This window comes from Cavia porcellus, unplaced genomic scaffold (genome assembly GCF_034190915.1).
Source record: "Cavia porcellus strain 051 isolate PalLab524CR breed Dunkin Hartley unplaced genomic scaffold, mCavPor4.1 scaffold_21, whole genome shotgun sequence".
NCBI classification, from domain to species: Eukaryota; Metazoa; Chordata; class Mammalia; order Rodentia; family Caviidae; genus Cavia; species Cavia porcellus.
The window spans coordinates 42,019,140-42,037,271 of NW_026947504.1; the positions used below are offsets into that span (position 1 = coordinate 42,019,140).

Below are 18,132 nucleotides of genomic sequence, written 5' to 3' on the forward strand. Positions count from 1 at the left end.
TGCTTATCTTAGTTGCCTATACATCATCCTTTAGCCCTCTGTTTCTTGTCCATAAAATTACAGTGGAACAATGTTTCATCAAAGCTTAGGATCGCAAGTGCCTCCACGTCTGTGATCAAAGACATCATTCTAAATAATTCTGATCAGGCGTCACAGAAAGGCCAGGCTGTTTCAGCCTGAAGGGGGGAAAGAAAACATGGGGCAAAAATGACAAAGTTAATCAGTCATTTCTTTGGCAATAAATAATAAGATATGCTGAGAACTGCAAATGAGAACATTCTTAGGTTCCTCAGAGATGCGTCTGCTTAACACCTGATTTATCTAGGCTTGTGAAGCCATCAAGATATGACCTTGATGAATAAAAAGCAGCTCTTTAATGAATCTGGAATTAAATTAGTTTTATGGTATATGCATGGCTACTGCAAGTGCTACTTGGAATCATCAAGGAAACTACTGAGAATGAAAATACTAAGGCAGCTATGCTATTGTAAAGAAAAAACTGTCAAATTCTCTGATTGTTTTCAGTGTCTAGTTATTCTGGCATTTGATAAAGATAGTTTGATTTTTTTTAACCAGTTAACCTTGTTTGTGTTTTGTATAGATGCTAGTAGACCTCTTTGTATTTGTTCATTGTGACTCCATTAAAGTCAGTGTGTTTTTAATTGGCTTTTTATATTTGGAATGAAATAGATGATATGCTTAGGTTTCCAATAATTTGCCAAAAGTTAATGATACATTTTTCAGAGTGAGGAGAGAAAGACATGAGGGAGGCATCTGTCTTCTTTTTCTGGAGTCAGTCCCAAGGTTTATTCTCACAATCCTGTCTTCACACTGTTGTTTTCATGGTCTCTTTAAAAAGTTAGATTATATAAATGTTAAAATATGCCTATAAAATGCATTTACAGACAGTATACAGCCTTTTGTTATGAATAAAAACGTTAACAAGTCACCTTTTTCTGTATTTAATATTCAAATTTGTAGGCTTTAAACGTTTAGAAGAATCAATTAACTGTCATTTTAAAAGGATTTTTTGAATAACTTGTGCATGCCATGCATGATCAAGATGTCAAGTTCAGAGACTAGATACTTTCTGCCCTTTAACAACATGTTGTTCACCGTAGTGGTTCTTCTCCGGGGTGAAACAGGAATATATTACAAGTATGTAATGTGTAGGCATAAAGAATGCTGCTAAAACATCCTACCAGGCACAGGACAGCTCCATAGAGCAACAATAAAACCACTAAAAATCTACTGCCAAATGCAACAGTATGGAAGTGGGATAACAGTGAATAGAGAGAAGTAGTCAGCACAGATCTAGGTAGCAGTTCCACAAGGTAGTAGCCAGCTTCCTGTGAAAACACACAGGGGAGATTCCCTGATGGCCCTGGTCAGAGCTGACTTCACAGAAACAGTCACTTAAACACTGTATCTAGAGATTATTACTTACCAGATAAACAGGGAAGTATGGGTGAAGATACTAACAAAAATTACCAAGGCATACAGCACATAAGGTTCTGAGTTATTCCTCTGAATGGCCTCAGTATTGTGTGATTGATAACAGGTCACTTTATAAGGGGTTCAAAAAGTATTTTTATTTTTGATGTTTTATACTGTTAAAGTGAAAACCATTTGAGGACCAGAAGAGATCTAACTATTCCATTTGTTGCATCTGCATTTCCTATGAGTTTAATATTCAGTAGCTATTATTAATTGATCATTGATTAATGTAAAGATGTATACATAGCATTTTAAGTCCATCACTCATTATTTTGAGTAACATCATTGAAGGATGATTTGTCTATGGATGAAGTCTAAAAATTTGGTACTTTCAAGGTCTAAAATACATTTTTATAAATGTGCTTTTACTTTGTTTCCATTTAGAACTCAAATGGTGTTGAAAATAAGGCAGTGACAAAATTATACTAATGGACTTACTGCTGAGTGGCACAAAATTTAACTTAGATCATGGTTCATAGTCTTGCTTATTTTAGGCTAACTTTTCATAATTGCAAAATTACATTCAAAATTATATTTTAGTATAGAAAACATAGTTAAGTGTATTATAAATGCTGAGAGACCTCAGTGAAACTGACTGTATAACTAAAGTTAATATATTTTAACTGGACTTAAATGAATGATATACAATCTTTCACATGTATGAGTGGGAGGTGGCATTGTGGTTCAAAGGACCAGCACCACACTTGTGATGTATTCAAGAAATACAAAATGGTGCTATTTGATGGAGTAAGTATAGCATGGGAAAATTTTATGAAGATGAGGCTTAAAAGGTAATTTGGGGCTGTGTTGTAAAGGAGCTTGTCAGTACAGTCATCAAAGGATTTTTATTAGCAAAAATGAGAAGCCATAAATCCTCGGTGGCATGCCTAATATGCTAGAGCAAAAATTTAACTCAGATGTCATTGACTGGCCGTACTCTGTTTCTATAAATACATTTGGAATTTTTAACTGCAAGGGCATCTTTAAACATTCTTCCACTATAGTTTATTTGCTAGCTCTTGGCTGATTCTCACAGCTTACAATCCATAAAGATATATCAATATAGACTGTCTTGGTATCCCTCATGGGACATATATTCCATTTCACTTATGAAAACATAATTTAAATATTTTTGGTATTTATAAAAGTCCTTCAGAATAACTCGTGTGAGCCCATCCCATTGATCTGCCACATTTGTACTTAAAGAAAATTTTCCATATTGAACTTTATGTAGATCTTAAAAAGAAAAACCATTCCTGGGGTCAGTGCCTCCTGCTGCTTGAAGAAATTTCTGCATTCTCAAGATTTTTTTCAAGTTGTCTAGATTATTTTTTATTTATTACATTTGCAACTTCTATCCCCACCACGCATCAGCCATATCTGCCTTTTGGTGTGTCACACAGGTTTACTCTTTGTCCCTCCTTCCCTTCTTCATTTCTTCTTTCCTTCCTTCCAGAAACCTGTGCTCATATTAAGAAGTCTTAAAAAATGCCAAAAACATTTAAAGAAAGGAGGTAATAAATGCTTCTTCTTGTATCCAGAAAGATGGCTCTATTCACCATTTCATGTTGGTATATTTACACTCTTCCGAGTCTTTTCCTGTACATATTTTATCCTGGAGACCAAACATTAAGCATTGTACTCAAAGTGATCACAAACATGAATAAGGCATCATCTCTACTCACTATGATGTGCAGAGTTCCAAACTGGCCCACGGTTTCCTTATGTCTTACCTCGTGTCTTTGTACCAGTAAAATATGCCATGTGACTTTAATATGGTAAAATATTATTTTAAATAATTAAAAATCAGGCCCAGGGATTTAGCTCAGTGGTACAGCACCTGCCTGGCAAGTGCAAGGTCCTGTGTTTGATTCCCAGTACCAGAAAAAGTAAAAATAACCCAAACTTTATAGCTAATTAGAAATCCTACCAAGTTGTATCACCATTTTTATTCTTTTTTCATTTTAAAATTTTAAAAATCCTACCGATTAATACATCTAAAATGCAGATGTGATAAGCACCACTATGTATATTTTTAAAATATATTTTCTCAGATTTCCTTTAAAAACCACAAAATGCAGTTTTCTACATTGACTCCATTTAGATTACTATCATATCATACTTATAATGCTTCACTTAAATTGAATAACATTTTCTCTCACCTTTTTAATTGCATTTTCTGTTTTAAAATGTTGTTTAAATGAATATTTCCTTTGTTGGTCTGCTTAAATAAATATAGTTTACTTATGAATATTTTGAATTAGGAATAAATGAAATTCTGTTTTTGCTGTCAGAACCAAATTGTAAAAATGCATTGCATGTCTTTGAAAATCAGTACACTCTATTAGCAGGCCTGTCAATATAAAAAGTGCATTCCATTTCCACCTCTTGCTCTAATAACCTTTTCTGTGTTACTCTGAGGCAGTCATATAATCAGAGTATATTATCAGCTTACTGGAGTTGGGGAAGCATGAAATGAAAATCACGTTAATATTGATCCAATTCTTTTACTCGCAGTTGTCCTTGAAGTCCTCTTCAACTGAGCAATAACTGTTGGTATTAGGGAGACATTTTCTCTGTTCTTTTCCAAGTTCCAGTAGTGCCTGTGTGTGTAACTACTTTGCATTAAGAATTTAACAATTGGAATAGTTTCTATGAATGCTGGATTTTAATTAATTAGATTAAATTAATTAGATTTAATTAATTAGATTTCTAATACCACATTTACTACATCAATGAAATATTTTCCTCCACTTTTCCATCTTTCAGCCTACCTGAGAATATATGTTTTGTCTAATTTAAAATAAATAGATTGTGTGTGCAAGTTCCTTTTTGATAAAAAGGATACTACAATCTGGTTTCATGTAACATAATGATGTGCTAAAATGGGTCCTAAATTTTATAAATTACTGATTCCGATAAGGATTGCCATTTCTGAATCAAGTTGATCGTAAATTTAAAGCTGGTATCTTGGGTTTTTAAATCTGTTTTGGATTATTCAGTATATTCTCATTCAAAAAAAGAAACCAAAATAGAAATTTTGATTGGATTCAATGCATTTAGACTAAAACACAACTAAGAATGGGGGAATTTGATGTCTGAATCTATAATTTTATATCTATGTGAATTGAATTTCCTTAGTAACTACACAGATTTTTATTTAAGTTGTGTTTTCAACAACAAATAAAAACAGGCTGTTATAACAGAAACAATTTCATTTATGGAAACACTTCCTTTCAGATGATGACTATCTTATGAATAAAATGAAACTTCTGATACAGCCTTATGTATAAAAGAAAATAAGATATTTAACATTGCTAGTCATTTGTTTTTAATTTAGTACTGTAACCAATATCATTAACAGTTTTTACCTTTGTGATTTTTAACCGAAAGCTTTTTTTTTTTAAAGAATCTTACTCTTCAAAGAAAATGCTTTTTTTGTCACTTAATGTTAAATGGAAAAGTAGTCTTTCAGATCATCATCATTTATGTTTGTTTATCAAGGAAATACTTTGTATGTCATAAGATCAAACATAACATTAAATTTAGACCTTAAATGACTTAGACATAAAAAAATTTATGTGATAGTAAAGAATTGTTATAGCAACGTATATTCAATATATGTAGCTTATTTTACCTAACAAATATAGTAAGGTCAGCATAAAGTTTTTGAACAAAAGGTTTCTCAGTAAATCATTCTTTCATCTTTTTTTCAAAATTTTCAAAATTGTAAATGTATCAGTAATAGACTGATTCACACATATTATTACATAAAATCCTGTCATCATACCTAATATAAGTAGCTGAATTGTATATTTATCTTTAAATCTTTTCATATTCATGGAATATGAATATCATTTGTAATTACTAAATGTATGATCAGAAAAGGTATGTTACACTGACTTATAATTTTAAAGAGCAAAAGATAATCTTTAACACTTTTTAAAGTATTTGTTTCATGAATGCTTCTTTTTCATAACAAGTAGGTTTGAAAATTTTAGATTTTTTGTGTTTTTGTTGCTGGCTTTTTGTTTTGTTTTATTTGTGATTTCAGTATTTTGTCTTACTTTCGTAAGGGTGGACTTTGTCAAAATGCATTGACAACTAAATATTGTAAAATCATGTGTATTGAAAGTAATTTCTGCTTTGAATGTCATGAAACTGATTTTTTAGATGTTGAGAAACATTAGAATTTTTAGATCACACATTTAGGTAAAATTAAAATTCTGTTCTGCCAACTTGCCTTCAAAGATTTCCTTCCAAAGATGAAAAATGTCTATATCAAGTATATGTGTATACATATATATATATATATATATATATATCCACTACATCAATATCTATATATATCGATATCTATTTATATAGATCTATATACATATATCTATATATCTCTCTATGTATAGTGTGGATTTTTTAAAAGATATGTTCCTAGTGGATATTGGAAAAAACAATGAAGAATGGCAAATCACATAGTTCTCATTTATGAGATCACAAAGGACATAAAAAAGAAATTAAGTAACGAAATGTAAAATGAATAAGTGAATTATGTTTGTTTCACGTGCTTAGTCAGCAAACATGTTACCACTTCATATGATACCTGACACAGTTGAAATTAAGGTTTACTAAGAGATTCCCTAAATATGACTACAAAATGAACAATGATAATGCTTTTTGACCCAAGAAAGGTTAAGCAGTCTAATAGTAATGCTAGAATATAATACTAGAAACATTTTAGTTCTCCTACTCACTTCTAAAAGTAGTTTGTTTCATACAAATCCCTAGTATTAAAAGAAATTTTATGTGAGAGAATTTAGGGTAAAGTAATGCAGTACTACATATTATGTAGCATTTTTACATTCAGAGCTTCTCTAAATAGATGTCTTTACTAATAAGACTATATATAGAATCCTTTTATGTATTTATTTGTATCATGACACAAAATATTAACTTTGGATTTGACCTGATTACTCTATAAATTAATTTTCCCCTAAAATTTATGCCATTTTATTGTTTTCATAGCAAGCAAACATGGATTTCTATCATCTCTAGCTTTCTACATAATTAATATTTTAAAATCAATGGCATCCTGGTGGTTTGTGGTATTTGCTTGTTAATTTTTTGATGAATGGCTAAAGAGGCCAAGAAGTGCACTCAGTCTAACATGTCTTCTGAAGATGGATGATCTTACATAAATTCTCTTTCCAATCAGATTTTGATTTGTTGGGTGATAAACCAATTCTTTCTAAGGACAGTGTTTACAAGCCTTGTAATGAGACAGCCCTCTGAAACCTTACTTCTTTTGCCTGTAATTTTGATGAATGAAACTCTAATTCATAAAAGATACTGTGATTGAAAAGCACCTTTAGATCTCATATGCTTTAATTTAGATAAATGTTTGTTGTAATACCATAAAATCGGGAAGTTCAGTGAGCTTCAAATTGATGACTCTTCAATAGGGATAAGATCCGTGTGTTGATATGGACTTATTTACTATGTATCTTTTAAAGATGTTATTGTTTTACTGCTTTAAAACTAGAAGAGATAAAATTGAAAGTTTGATATACACATCAGAGCTCAGCTTGCTACTAAATTTTCTCTAATGGTAGATTTTTTATTTTCAAAACAAAAATAGTGTAAAGCCTTTTTTTTTTAACTCATGATTATGACGAGCAAAATGTGCTTTATTGGTCTGATTCATACTTAAAACAGCTTTATTGATTCTTATGCAAAAAACTGATTTCCTTTCATGAAACTGCATAAACTTTCATCAATTTTCTCCAAACTGAATTAAATCAGTAAGACTCTAAGCATTCTTGAGAATTTAAGGCTTAGAAATATCCAGCAGTAACTGAAATGTCTGTTTAAAGGCATTGTGCTAAGAACTGAGAATACAGAGACAAACACGTTTCTAATGGTTAAAGTTCTGCCAGGCTGTCCTGGAGATAAATATGCAATTACAGTGCCCATAAGTACTTCAGCAGCAGGATTTATGAGGTGTGGTGAGCACGTAAGGGAAAGAGAGAACAAATTTACCTTAAGAAATTAGAGAAGGAAATGAGGTTGGAGGTTAAACTTGAGTTCACCACATGTTTGTAATACACCTGTTAGGGGCCAGACAGGAGGCTTCAGTAATGACATCTCAGCCTAGTGAGAGAGCAGATGAAAAACTGAATATATATATTCATATATATATATATATATATACATATATATATATACACATATATATAATGTAAAAACTATGAAAATACAAGTCATTTGGTTAAGAGAGTGACCTGAAGAAAAAGTGAATTTTAAAGGGCAAGTAGGATTTTAGTTTTTGTATTTTTCTCTACAGCAAAATGTAGGCATCATTTATTAATTGCTAAAGAATCAGCTATTGTGAATTATGTTTCTGTATCATTCCTAACTCTGTCTTTCTGTGGCTCTCAAATGACCATCTGTTTTTTCTTCAGTTTAAATGCTTTTTTTTTTTTTATCTTCAGGCCTATCTCACCTACTTAAAAAAAAACCAGCTCATCTATTTAGTTAATTCATACAAAAGTATAGTTATGTAAAATTATGATTTTATAAATCAGAAACTTGAGTTTATGGTGTGGTACAGACTTTTTGTAGAATATGCACTGATCTTAAAATTTGAATTATCGGCTGGGGATTTAGCTCAGCGGCATAAGCGCCTGCCTTGCAAGCAGGCAGTGGTGAGTTCGATCCCTGATATGGATAAAAAGGAAAAAGACAAACAAACAAAAGAAATCTGAATTATCAGTCCCCTGACAACTCATGGAGCTTTTATCAGCCTGTTTCCCCGTCTGTAAAACAAAGAGGTGATTAAATCCCTCCTTTCTCACAGAAAACCAAACAAGATGAAGAAGTTGAAAATGTTCTTTTATTATAAAGTAATAATGCAGCATATCACGGCAAGATAGTAATAAAAGTTAAAAAGTAATAAAGTTATTTCTAATACTCACTGAAAAAAACAATCACAGTGACCTAAATTATATCTTTATTCTGATTAGGCACTGAAGAAGATGTGGTAAAGTCAAAAAAAGCTTTCAGAAGTCAAGCAATAGTGAACCAAAATGCAGAAACTGAACTCATGCTGGAAGGTGACGATGATGCAGTCAGTCTGCTCCAGGAGAAAGAAATCGACAATCTTGCAGGTAAATTTCTCAACATTTTTGTTCTGTTTGTTGTGATAAGCCCACAAAAGTTACTGAATTCAGAACTTCTCTCCTGGTGAACAAGTGTGTGCAGGTAGTCATAGTGATCAATCACATGAATAATTATCTCATTCTAGGATTGAAGAGAATACCTCAAACAAATGTATAATTTACTTACAGATTTTCTATGTTATTTGTATATAGGGGAAATAATGTATAAGTTTATACAATACACATACAAATGCCTTTATCATTGGAAATTAGGACTTACTTACGTCCCTACTGCTAACAGCTATGAAGAATGGCCTGTTCAGCCAGGTGGTCATGAAACTGCCATTTTGCCCCATGGTCACTCTTCAGAGTCACTCCCACAGTGCTGATCCATCACTAGAAGACATTCTTCCCCTGCCACCCTCAGGTCACCTTGTCTAGGTGCTAATCTGAGGTCACTTGAGGATAGCATCAGCAGTGGGCAGATGGGGTATGACTGGACAAAGGGGTTGGCTGGTAACCTTTTGTCCCAGACTACCTTGAGAATATGATGGAAGCAGTCACTTGTAACAAGGCTCATACAATTTCAGAGCATTTGCCAAACTCCAACAACCACTCTATAAAATAATATACTAGATGTTGAGTTAAAATCCCTGCTGCTAAGTCTTTAAAAGTGACTCAGTTATGTATTTTCAACCCACACAACATTGTAAAGAAGATCGGAATTATGTTTATCTTCCTGTTTGCAAAATTGTACTCCTATTTACAGGAACATGGCTATATAAAAGCCTTCAGTGATTCTTTTTGTCTACCAATTACAGATTTGTTTTTACCAAACAGATGTTACTGTTAACAGGAAAGTGGAAATGGCCTCTTATTCTCCCACTTTTTTTTTTTAATTTTACTCTGAAGATAGTAAAAATACAAAAAGACAAGACAGAACAAAGCCAACTGAGACAATGCAGTGAAATTGGTACAGAACTTCACAGCAGGATCCTGGGATGGTAGTAATAGGTACTATGGTATATCTCGTTATCTTCACAATAGTTGTCCAGTCAATTAGGGATAGCAAAATCAAACCAAAAACAGAACATTATAAAACCAATTGAAAGAGAGTATTAAATACAGCAAACAAACATAACAAAGCAGTGAAAACAACCTTTGCCTTTAAACAGAAGATAGAAGGAAATCCCCCATATTTGCTATATGGTCATCCTCCCAAGAGATGCTCAGACCTCTGTCCCAAAGAAAACATCACCATTACAGAAAATCTAGATAAAAATTAAAATCCAAGAGATTTTAAAATCTGTATACCAGATTTTAACTGATATAATCTCATATTTATCTGATATTTTAGAAATATTATATAAAATACAAATTATCTACCTGAATATGAAAATTACATTCTTAACTGTTCATGAATTAATGAATAACTTGCTCATGATTAATAGAAGAATTGTGCCATCAAAAATACACAAATAATTATTTTTAGGTTTTAGATTTTATGTGGAAAATACACCAAATACACTATAGCAATAATATTAAACATGAACCTGCTGATTAGCCCATTTTGTTTTCCTCCTCTCACAAAAATCCTGTTTTGATTACATAACACACAGGTAAGACCATACATTAATATTTTTGGTATGTAATATAATAGTCAAGTTAAATTCAAACAGAAAAAAGTGTGCTAATTAGTTTAGAGAACTGAGGAACTATACAAATGTAGTTAATATTAATTTTGTTTTTCTGGTTTAAAATATAAGATCATTTTCATTTCTAAGAAAAAGAGGAAACAGAGTCATAGCTAGCACGTCTTTCTAGGAAACAGTGTTCAGATGGCTGTGTACAGAACCCATATAACCTTTGCATGTCCCTGTGAGGTAGAAACTATTACTGTCACCAGTTTCAGAAGTTAAGATAAAGTGAAAATTAAAAGAGATATACTAACATGCATAAGCTTAAGAAGTGTATAAAACTAAAATATATTTCCTTACAGTACTTGGGTATATGTAAAACATCAAACGGCACCTTTAAATGTGTGCATCGATGTGTAGGTGTGTATACTTAAAAAGTATTCTCAAATGGTGCAAATACTAGGCCATCTCTTTTTATAGTTCCATATACTGGCTCCATTATATTATACTTACTATATATATGTATATATGTATGTATGTATATATATATATATATATATATATATATATATATAAATGCATAATAATTAATTCTAGCTTTATTTTTTAGAGAGTCTACATGTTGCCCAAATCATTCTGATAATTTTCTTAAAAATCTAGTAGATAGCTAGTGCTTTTATCAGAACTTTATTTAAATACTGACTCTTTCTCCTATTTTTTCTGTTCTTTTGGAAACTGCTAGTTTTAATAAAGATAAAATGTTGGCTGGGGATTTAGCTCAGCTGCATTAGTGCCTGCCTGGCAAGCATGAGGTCATGAGTTCAATCCCCAGTACCCCCCCAAAAAAGAAAAAGAAATAAATTAAATAAATAAATAAAGATAAAATGTTCCACCAAGTTCTGTAGCTTTAAATGTCATAAATGTCACACAGTTTTGTTTCACTTTTAGTTCCCTTTCTGTTCATCTCAAGAGGCAAGTTAAATATGTGTGATTAGTAATTAGTCAAGTTATTATGTATTGTACAAATGGCTATTATGATTTAATATAGAAATATGCCAGTTATTATGTTAATAACATGTAAATTAATTTACTTTTTTTAGTGATTCACCAAAGCAAATTTAGAACCTTCGATTCCATATGTACCTAAAGATCCCAGTTTACTAATTATACTTTACTTAAATCTTGAATTGTTATACTTGCCTGATTTTAATTGAAAATCTCCCTCATTTATTTTAAGATGAAATTTAGCAAGCTATTTCTTCAAATAACTACTAACTGAAATTTAAGATTCACTCAAATTTATGTGAATAAGCAAGTGAATAATTTAATTTTACTGACAGAATTGTGCCCCATTGTGAAATTATTTCATTTCTTTTAGGGTGTCACATACACTGAGTCACAATAGACATTTTACCTTACGGAATTGGAATTTATATAGATTTCCTTATTGTTACTTCCAAAAGCTATTAACTATACTAATTTAAAGAGTTTTAAGTTAATGATGATGATGAGAATGATAGTCTTTTATGCTTTCTTACCAATTATATAAATTACAATTCTCTATTTTGTTGTTTATATGTATAAAATGTCACCAACAGTTTATGTATTTGTTTAATATCCATTAACTTAAAACATTTTCCATAGTCCTAGTATCCAAATTTCTTCCTCCGCCTGATCCTTTCTGTCCATATCTTCCTATCAAAAGCACTATGCATTTTAAGACCTGTTTTATTTTTTTTTTTTTTTATTTTATTTTATTTTTTTTTTTAATTTTATTTAAGGAGAAAAGAAAAAAAAAAAGCAGGGAAAGAGTACAAGTTATACAGATTTACAGAAAAAAAATGAACAGTAGGAAATCACTAGTTAATGGATTACATATTGTCATCTTAGAAATAATTGTTCAAGTCACAAAATTAAAGCTTGTAAAGTGGACATTCCATCAATGATACTGCAAACAGTTCTGTTCATTGATCCAATAAAACTCTGTGATATCATTTTCTATCTTATACACTTAAATATACATGCAGTTATATAGTTTGGAGCACTTTCTTTTCCTCTCTTTTGTACCATGACTATTACACATTTTGGGTTTCATTGCTCCCACTGTTCTTATTACTTTTTTGGAAGAGAGTAAAACCAAATGCGACATAACAGAACAGAATTGGTCAAGTCAAAAGGGCGGACATAATAGATAATGTAAAAACATAATACAAGGTGATCAACAATGGTTACTATAATGCCTCCCGCTATCTCTAATAGAATTGCCTATATCGTTAGTTATAATACAATTGAACAAAACAGTAAAGAATAAAACCGACAAAACCAAAACATTGGAGACATTGTAGGTCTTCAAAAGTAGATAAAAGTCAACAAGAATGGGCGTCATAATGAATCTCATTATCTTCACAGCTGATGCCTAAACTTTCGAACCTGATACTATCCAGCAAAACAGAATAGGGGAACATCAGTTAAAAACCAGATGGTGAGAGTAATACAGGGCTTTGAATCAAGGTAATGAAAAGTCAAAATGGGTTACTATAATATATCCTGCTATTTTTTTCCTTTAATTAAAAGGATAAAGATAAAAAAGTAAATAATGGAGTGGAGATTGAGATAAAAGAGGGCATAACAACGAAACAGCGCAGATCAAAACATAACCATTTAAGCAGAATAGTGTTTCACCACCAGATAATCCTAACCTAAAAGTAGTTACCATATTGTTTCTTTCTTTGAAATCCTTGAGTACAACTTCGTATACTGTAGCATTAAGTATATCAAAACAATGTAAAACCATTCAAGAGAATGACAGCATTACAGAGTATTTAGAATCGACTAACAGAAAATGAACAATGGTTTCTGTATAATCTCCTTGTCTTTAAAAGGTTTTTGCTTATACTATCGTACATAATAAAATCCAATAAGATACAGCCTATTTAGACCATTGGAGACAGAAGGACAAAAGCTAGATGAGACTTCAAAACAAGATGATACTAAATCAGTATTATCTATTAAGATGTCATTTTCTCCAAAATAGCTGTTCCTATCATCCAATCTTCTCTGCCTCATTTCTGTTAAGCTCTTTTTCTGTCAGTAGCTGTCAGTTTGTCTTCTTCATTTTGTTCTCTGCTCCATTTGTTGTGGCCTCCCCGCCACTATTTCTGGGTTCTTTGTATTTTTCTTTTTTTAGAATATCCTGCAATACTTTCTGTAGAGTTGAATTGGTGGTTGCAAATTCCCCCAGTTCCTCTTTATCCTGGAAGCACCTTGTTTTTCCATCAATTTCCAGGGACAGTTGTGCAGGATATCTCAATCTTGGCTGGAGATTATTATCTTTCAATGCTTGAATTATTTCCCCCCATGCTCTTCGTGATTTGATGGTTTGTGCAGAGAAATCTGCTGTAATTCTGATGGGTGTTCCCTTGTAAGTGGTCTGTTTCTTGTCTCTTACAGCTTTTAATATTCTGTTCTTGTATTGAATTTCTGGAATTTTTATTATTATATGCCTGGGTGTTGCTCTGTTTGGGTTGTAGGTAGCTGGGGTCCTGTATGCCTCATACATCTGAGTATCTTTACCTTTTGCTAAATTAGGAAAATTCTCCTGGATTATTTCTGTGAGTAGCTTTTGTAGTTCACTTGTTTGCATCCCTACTTCTTCTTTTATGTTCTTAATCCTTAAGTTATGGATCCTCTTATCATCTTCTTGTCTTTGTATTATTGCTGTTTGTTTCTTTGTTATTTTTAAGAAGTTTTTCATTTCATTCTCCCATATTACAAGTCTGCCCTCCAGTTCAGATAGTCTGTCCTTAGTTTCTTTCAAGCTGTTATGCCAGTCTTCGATAGACTTCTTAGTATCTTGGTAGTCCCTTTGAACCTGCTTCACGTATTCTATGCTTTCTCTGTTTTCTCCATCAAACAATTCTCCCCTTTTTTTCTGTTCTTCCATTCCATCACCTGTTTTTTCTTGGGTGGTACTTAGCATTTCTCTAACTATTCTGCATACTTCTAGCTTCAGGTCGTTGATAACTTCATTCCTGAATTGGTCTATGAGGCTCTCTATATGGTGCCTTATGTGTATTGGTGCGGTGTCTGCTATTGCCTGTTTCTCAGAATTGGGGGCCGAGGAGACTTTCTTGTTGCTGCCTCTTCCCATGCTGCCTCTTCTTCTCTGTTCCTTATATATGCAAGCTTATATAAGAGGCCCAGCTTCTCTCCCAGTCAGCCACAGCCTGATCGAATTGCGCCAGTTAGGTGTTCCCACTCACCGCTGCGCAACAGGGAGTTACGGACCAGGCAGCCTACGCGTCTCCCCTCCCGGCCACCGTCAGGCTCTGGGATCTGGGTTGGGACAGTCTACCAGGTCCGCCGGCAGCGTCACGCAGGCCAGGCACTTTTCACCAATCCCGCCCGAGAGGGGGATGTGTGGCTGGAGTCGCCACCGCGCCCCGCTCCCGCAGGACTGCTCGGACCCAGAAAGTCCTCCGCTGGAGTCAAACTGTGGTAGAGTGTCAGCTTCTCTCACTCACCTCACCACAAGTCAGTGCACGCCTCCCTGCCGTTCGCAGATTTCTGTTCTCAGAGCTTCTGCGCGTCTCTCTCCTTGCCGAGCCACTGTAGAGGCAGCCAGCCGCCGTGCGGCGGGAAACCCAAATCGCGGCTTACAATGGCGCGGGGTCCAGCCTCCACACCGAGGCTTTTCTGTTCCTGTTTTAGCACCAGGAATGCATTCCAAGTTGGTTTCTCTCAGCCCAGTTCGTTCCTGAGTCAGCGGAGCATATCTCCACCTGCTTATGTCTCCTTAGTCCGCACCATTCCTGGCTTCTGAGCCGAGTCTTTCAGAGAGCCTCCGGTAGTTGCTGTTATCTGTCCGCCATGTTTTAAAACACCATGAAATACTCACTAACCAATCATGTAATTTCCATAACAGTTTTAACATTTAAGAAACAGCTTTATTGATACATAATTTACATGCCATAAAATTGACTTACATACAATATATAAATCAATGCTTTTTAGCATATTCACAGTTCACAACCACAACCAAAATGAATTTTATAACATTTCATCACCCCTTAAGAAACTGTGTACCGGGTCTGGGGATTTAGCTCAGCAGCATAAGCGCCTGCCTTGCAAGCAGGCAGTAGTGAATTCAATCCCCGGTACCGATTAGAAAAAAAAAAAAGAAACTGTGTACCTTTTGACTATCCTTCTACCATTTGCCTGTTCTTCCACTGCAGCTCCCTTGTTTTCACCTTTTGATTGGTATGAGTAATAATTTCACAGGCTTTATGTGAACATAAATTTTGATTTATCTTGAGTATATACAGAAGAGGAAACTTGATGAATCAAAGAGTAACTCTAACATTTTGAGAAAATAGTTTAGGAAATGGCCAATGCGTTCAGTAATATATGAGAGTTCTAGTTTCTCCACTTGCATCTCAATACTTACTGTTTTGTCTTTTTTTTGTGAGTCCAGAACATTTGGATTATATCTTTCTTACTGATACCACATAAGGGCCAGAGGTCATGAGTTCAATCTCTGGTATCAAAGAAAAAAAAAAAAAAAAACAGACTAGATTATTAAATGGAGCATGGTGGTGTACTCCTGTAATCCCAGCATTTGGAAAGCCGAGGTAGAAAAATAATTTGCAAGTTTGAGACCAGCCTGGGTTACAAAGTGAGCCCAAGGCCAACTTGAACTGCATAATGAGACCCTGTCTCAAAAAAACCAAAAACAAAAACAAAAAATTTACCACATAAAACCTCATATTGATCAGGTTTTTCCACTTGTTTTCTTTCTCCTTAAGGGCAGCAACTCTATGCTATATATTTGGGAACCATGAAAAAAGTCTTAAAGGTTTCCCTACCAATCTCCACTAAATGTGTCATTTTCACTAAATGTCTTTTAAGATTCCCATTTATACAGTCAAAATACCACTATTACTCTTAATCAAAAATTGTTCTTTATCACAGAAAAACTGCTTTATGGTCAATGGATTATAATGTGTTTTGAATAGTTATTTAGGATAGGAAGATAGCAACATAGGAAATAAGTGTTAGCATGCAATTTTTAAATGTGGATTAATAATCATTTACACACATTTATATATACACATATTACTTACTCACACTCATGCACTCTTTACCTACTCCAAGAACTGAAACCCAGAGAAAATGAGTTATGTGAATTAAAACTGACAAAAATATAGAAGAAAGAAAGAATTCTGTTAGGAAGCTCCCTAGGTACTAGCACCTGCCCCGTGACTTCCTGCGTTGCCTGTGACAGGTAGTCCTCCTTGATTTTTAGGGGCAATATGTTTTCAAGCCTTTTTTATCATAACTGATCAAATTGTTTGTATTTCTTGGTTGACATCACTCTTAGTTACTTCCTTTGTTGCTGAGACAAAATACTCAACACCCAGGATTTAAGGGACGGAGAGGCTTATTTTGGCTCACATTTCAATCCATAGCTAGCTCCAGGACTAAAAACTACATAGCACAGGGGCAAGGCAGAGAGGAAGCAGAGAAAGCCCAGAGAGAAACCCTGCTGGGCTATTCACTGTTGACAGCCTCCCTTCCAAAAAGACCTCACCTCCTAGAGGCAAGTCAACTTAATACAATCACCTTCCCCCATGATACAATCACCTTCCACAGTTCTGTGCAATATCTAGATATAAACCCTAAAATATACCATTAATTCAAAGTGAAATCAGGTGTCCAATGATGAAAAAAAAGAGGAAAGGGAAGCTATTACTTAGAATTTTTCTTAAATTTAATTATTTCTGATGTGTGAATCTCTCTTATACTGCATTCATCTGCTTATTTACTTTCTCACTGACTTCTCAGGAGTATCTAGTGAAATATAGACTACTGGTACTCTGTGATGGGAGAAAATTTCTCTGAAGAAATATGTCAGTTACCACTACTGACACAGGGGAAAGAAACTCCCAACCTGGGTATGTGTCTGTAGGAGTTTGTGTTCTCTAAAATTGAAGAATTTTAGGAACAGTGGAGATTAAGAGAACTATTTATTGAGAGAAAGAAAGCTTCTGTCTGAGAAACAGAAGGGGTCCCAAGTGAATTGCCAAAGATTCTGTAGTTTCTAGGGATTTTTATAGAGTAAAACCATGAGGTGAGTGAGTCTAACATTAGGGAAAACTGGGAACATGAAAGGCAGAGGGGCATTGGTGGGACAGAGCTGTGGTCAATCACTGAGTTTAATTGTTCAGGTAGAACTGACCAGATCAAGGACAAATGGGGAAATGAGTCAGGTAGCCAGGGAGCATTCTTATGGATCAGAGACTCTTTCCATTGGGGGTTGGAATGGTGACTCATGGCTTCTCAAGGTGATCCATACCTAATCCCTAAAACTTATGTCTAAGGATGTGGGTTTTGCTTTCTGTTTTGAGATCTGGCCCACATCAAGAGGTGTGCATCTCCTCCAAAGTCACAAGACATTTGGTCCTCTGTGCCTGCTTCTTGGAGGGCTTAGCTGCCTATACTATAATATTCTAACTAGCTCAGGTACCTGTAACAGAAAGAAAGCTTTTGTCTCACAGAGAGACAGAAGGGCTCCCAAGTGGGTTGACAAGGACCCTGCCTTTTCTAGGAATTTTTATAGAGCAACAACAAGAGGTAAGGCGAGTGTCTAAAGTGGGGAAAAATGGGAATGCCAAGCAAGTGGGCATGAGGTGGGACAAAACTATGGTCAACCAGAGTAGTTACTCAAATCAAATTGATTAAATTGGGATCAAATGGGGAAGCATGTAGCAAGCTGGCATAAATACAGAACAGAGCTTTTGGCTGTAGGGGGTTGGGATGGTGACTCCTGGCTTCTTCAAGGTGAT

General features: G+C 34.1%; 1 protein-coding gene across 10 annotated transcripts in view; it reads left to right on the forward strand.

Moving 5' to 3' along the window:
* The window catches only part of Nbea (neurobeachin), a 673,150-nt gene that overhangs the window by 443,222 nt on the left and 211,796 nt on the right, over nt 1-18,132 (forward strand). For all 10 annotated transcript variants that reach the window (XM_063232848.1, XM_063232849.1, XM_063232852.1 and 7 more), the window contains one exon: nt 8,517-8,660. In XM_063232848.1, the coding sequence (XP_063088918.1) occupies nt 8,517-8,660 (144 nt within the window). The remainder of the gene's footprint in view (nt 1-8,516; nt 8,661-18,132) is intronic.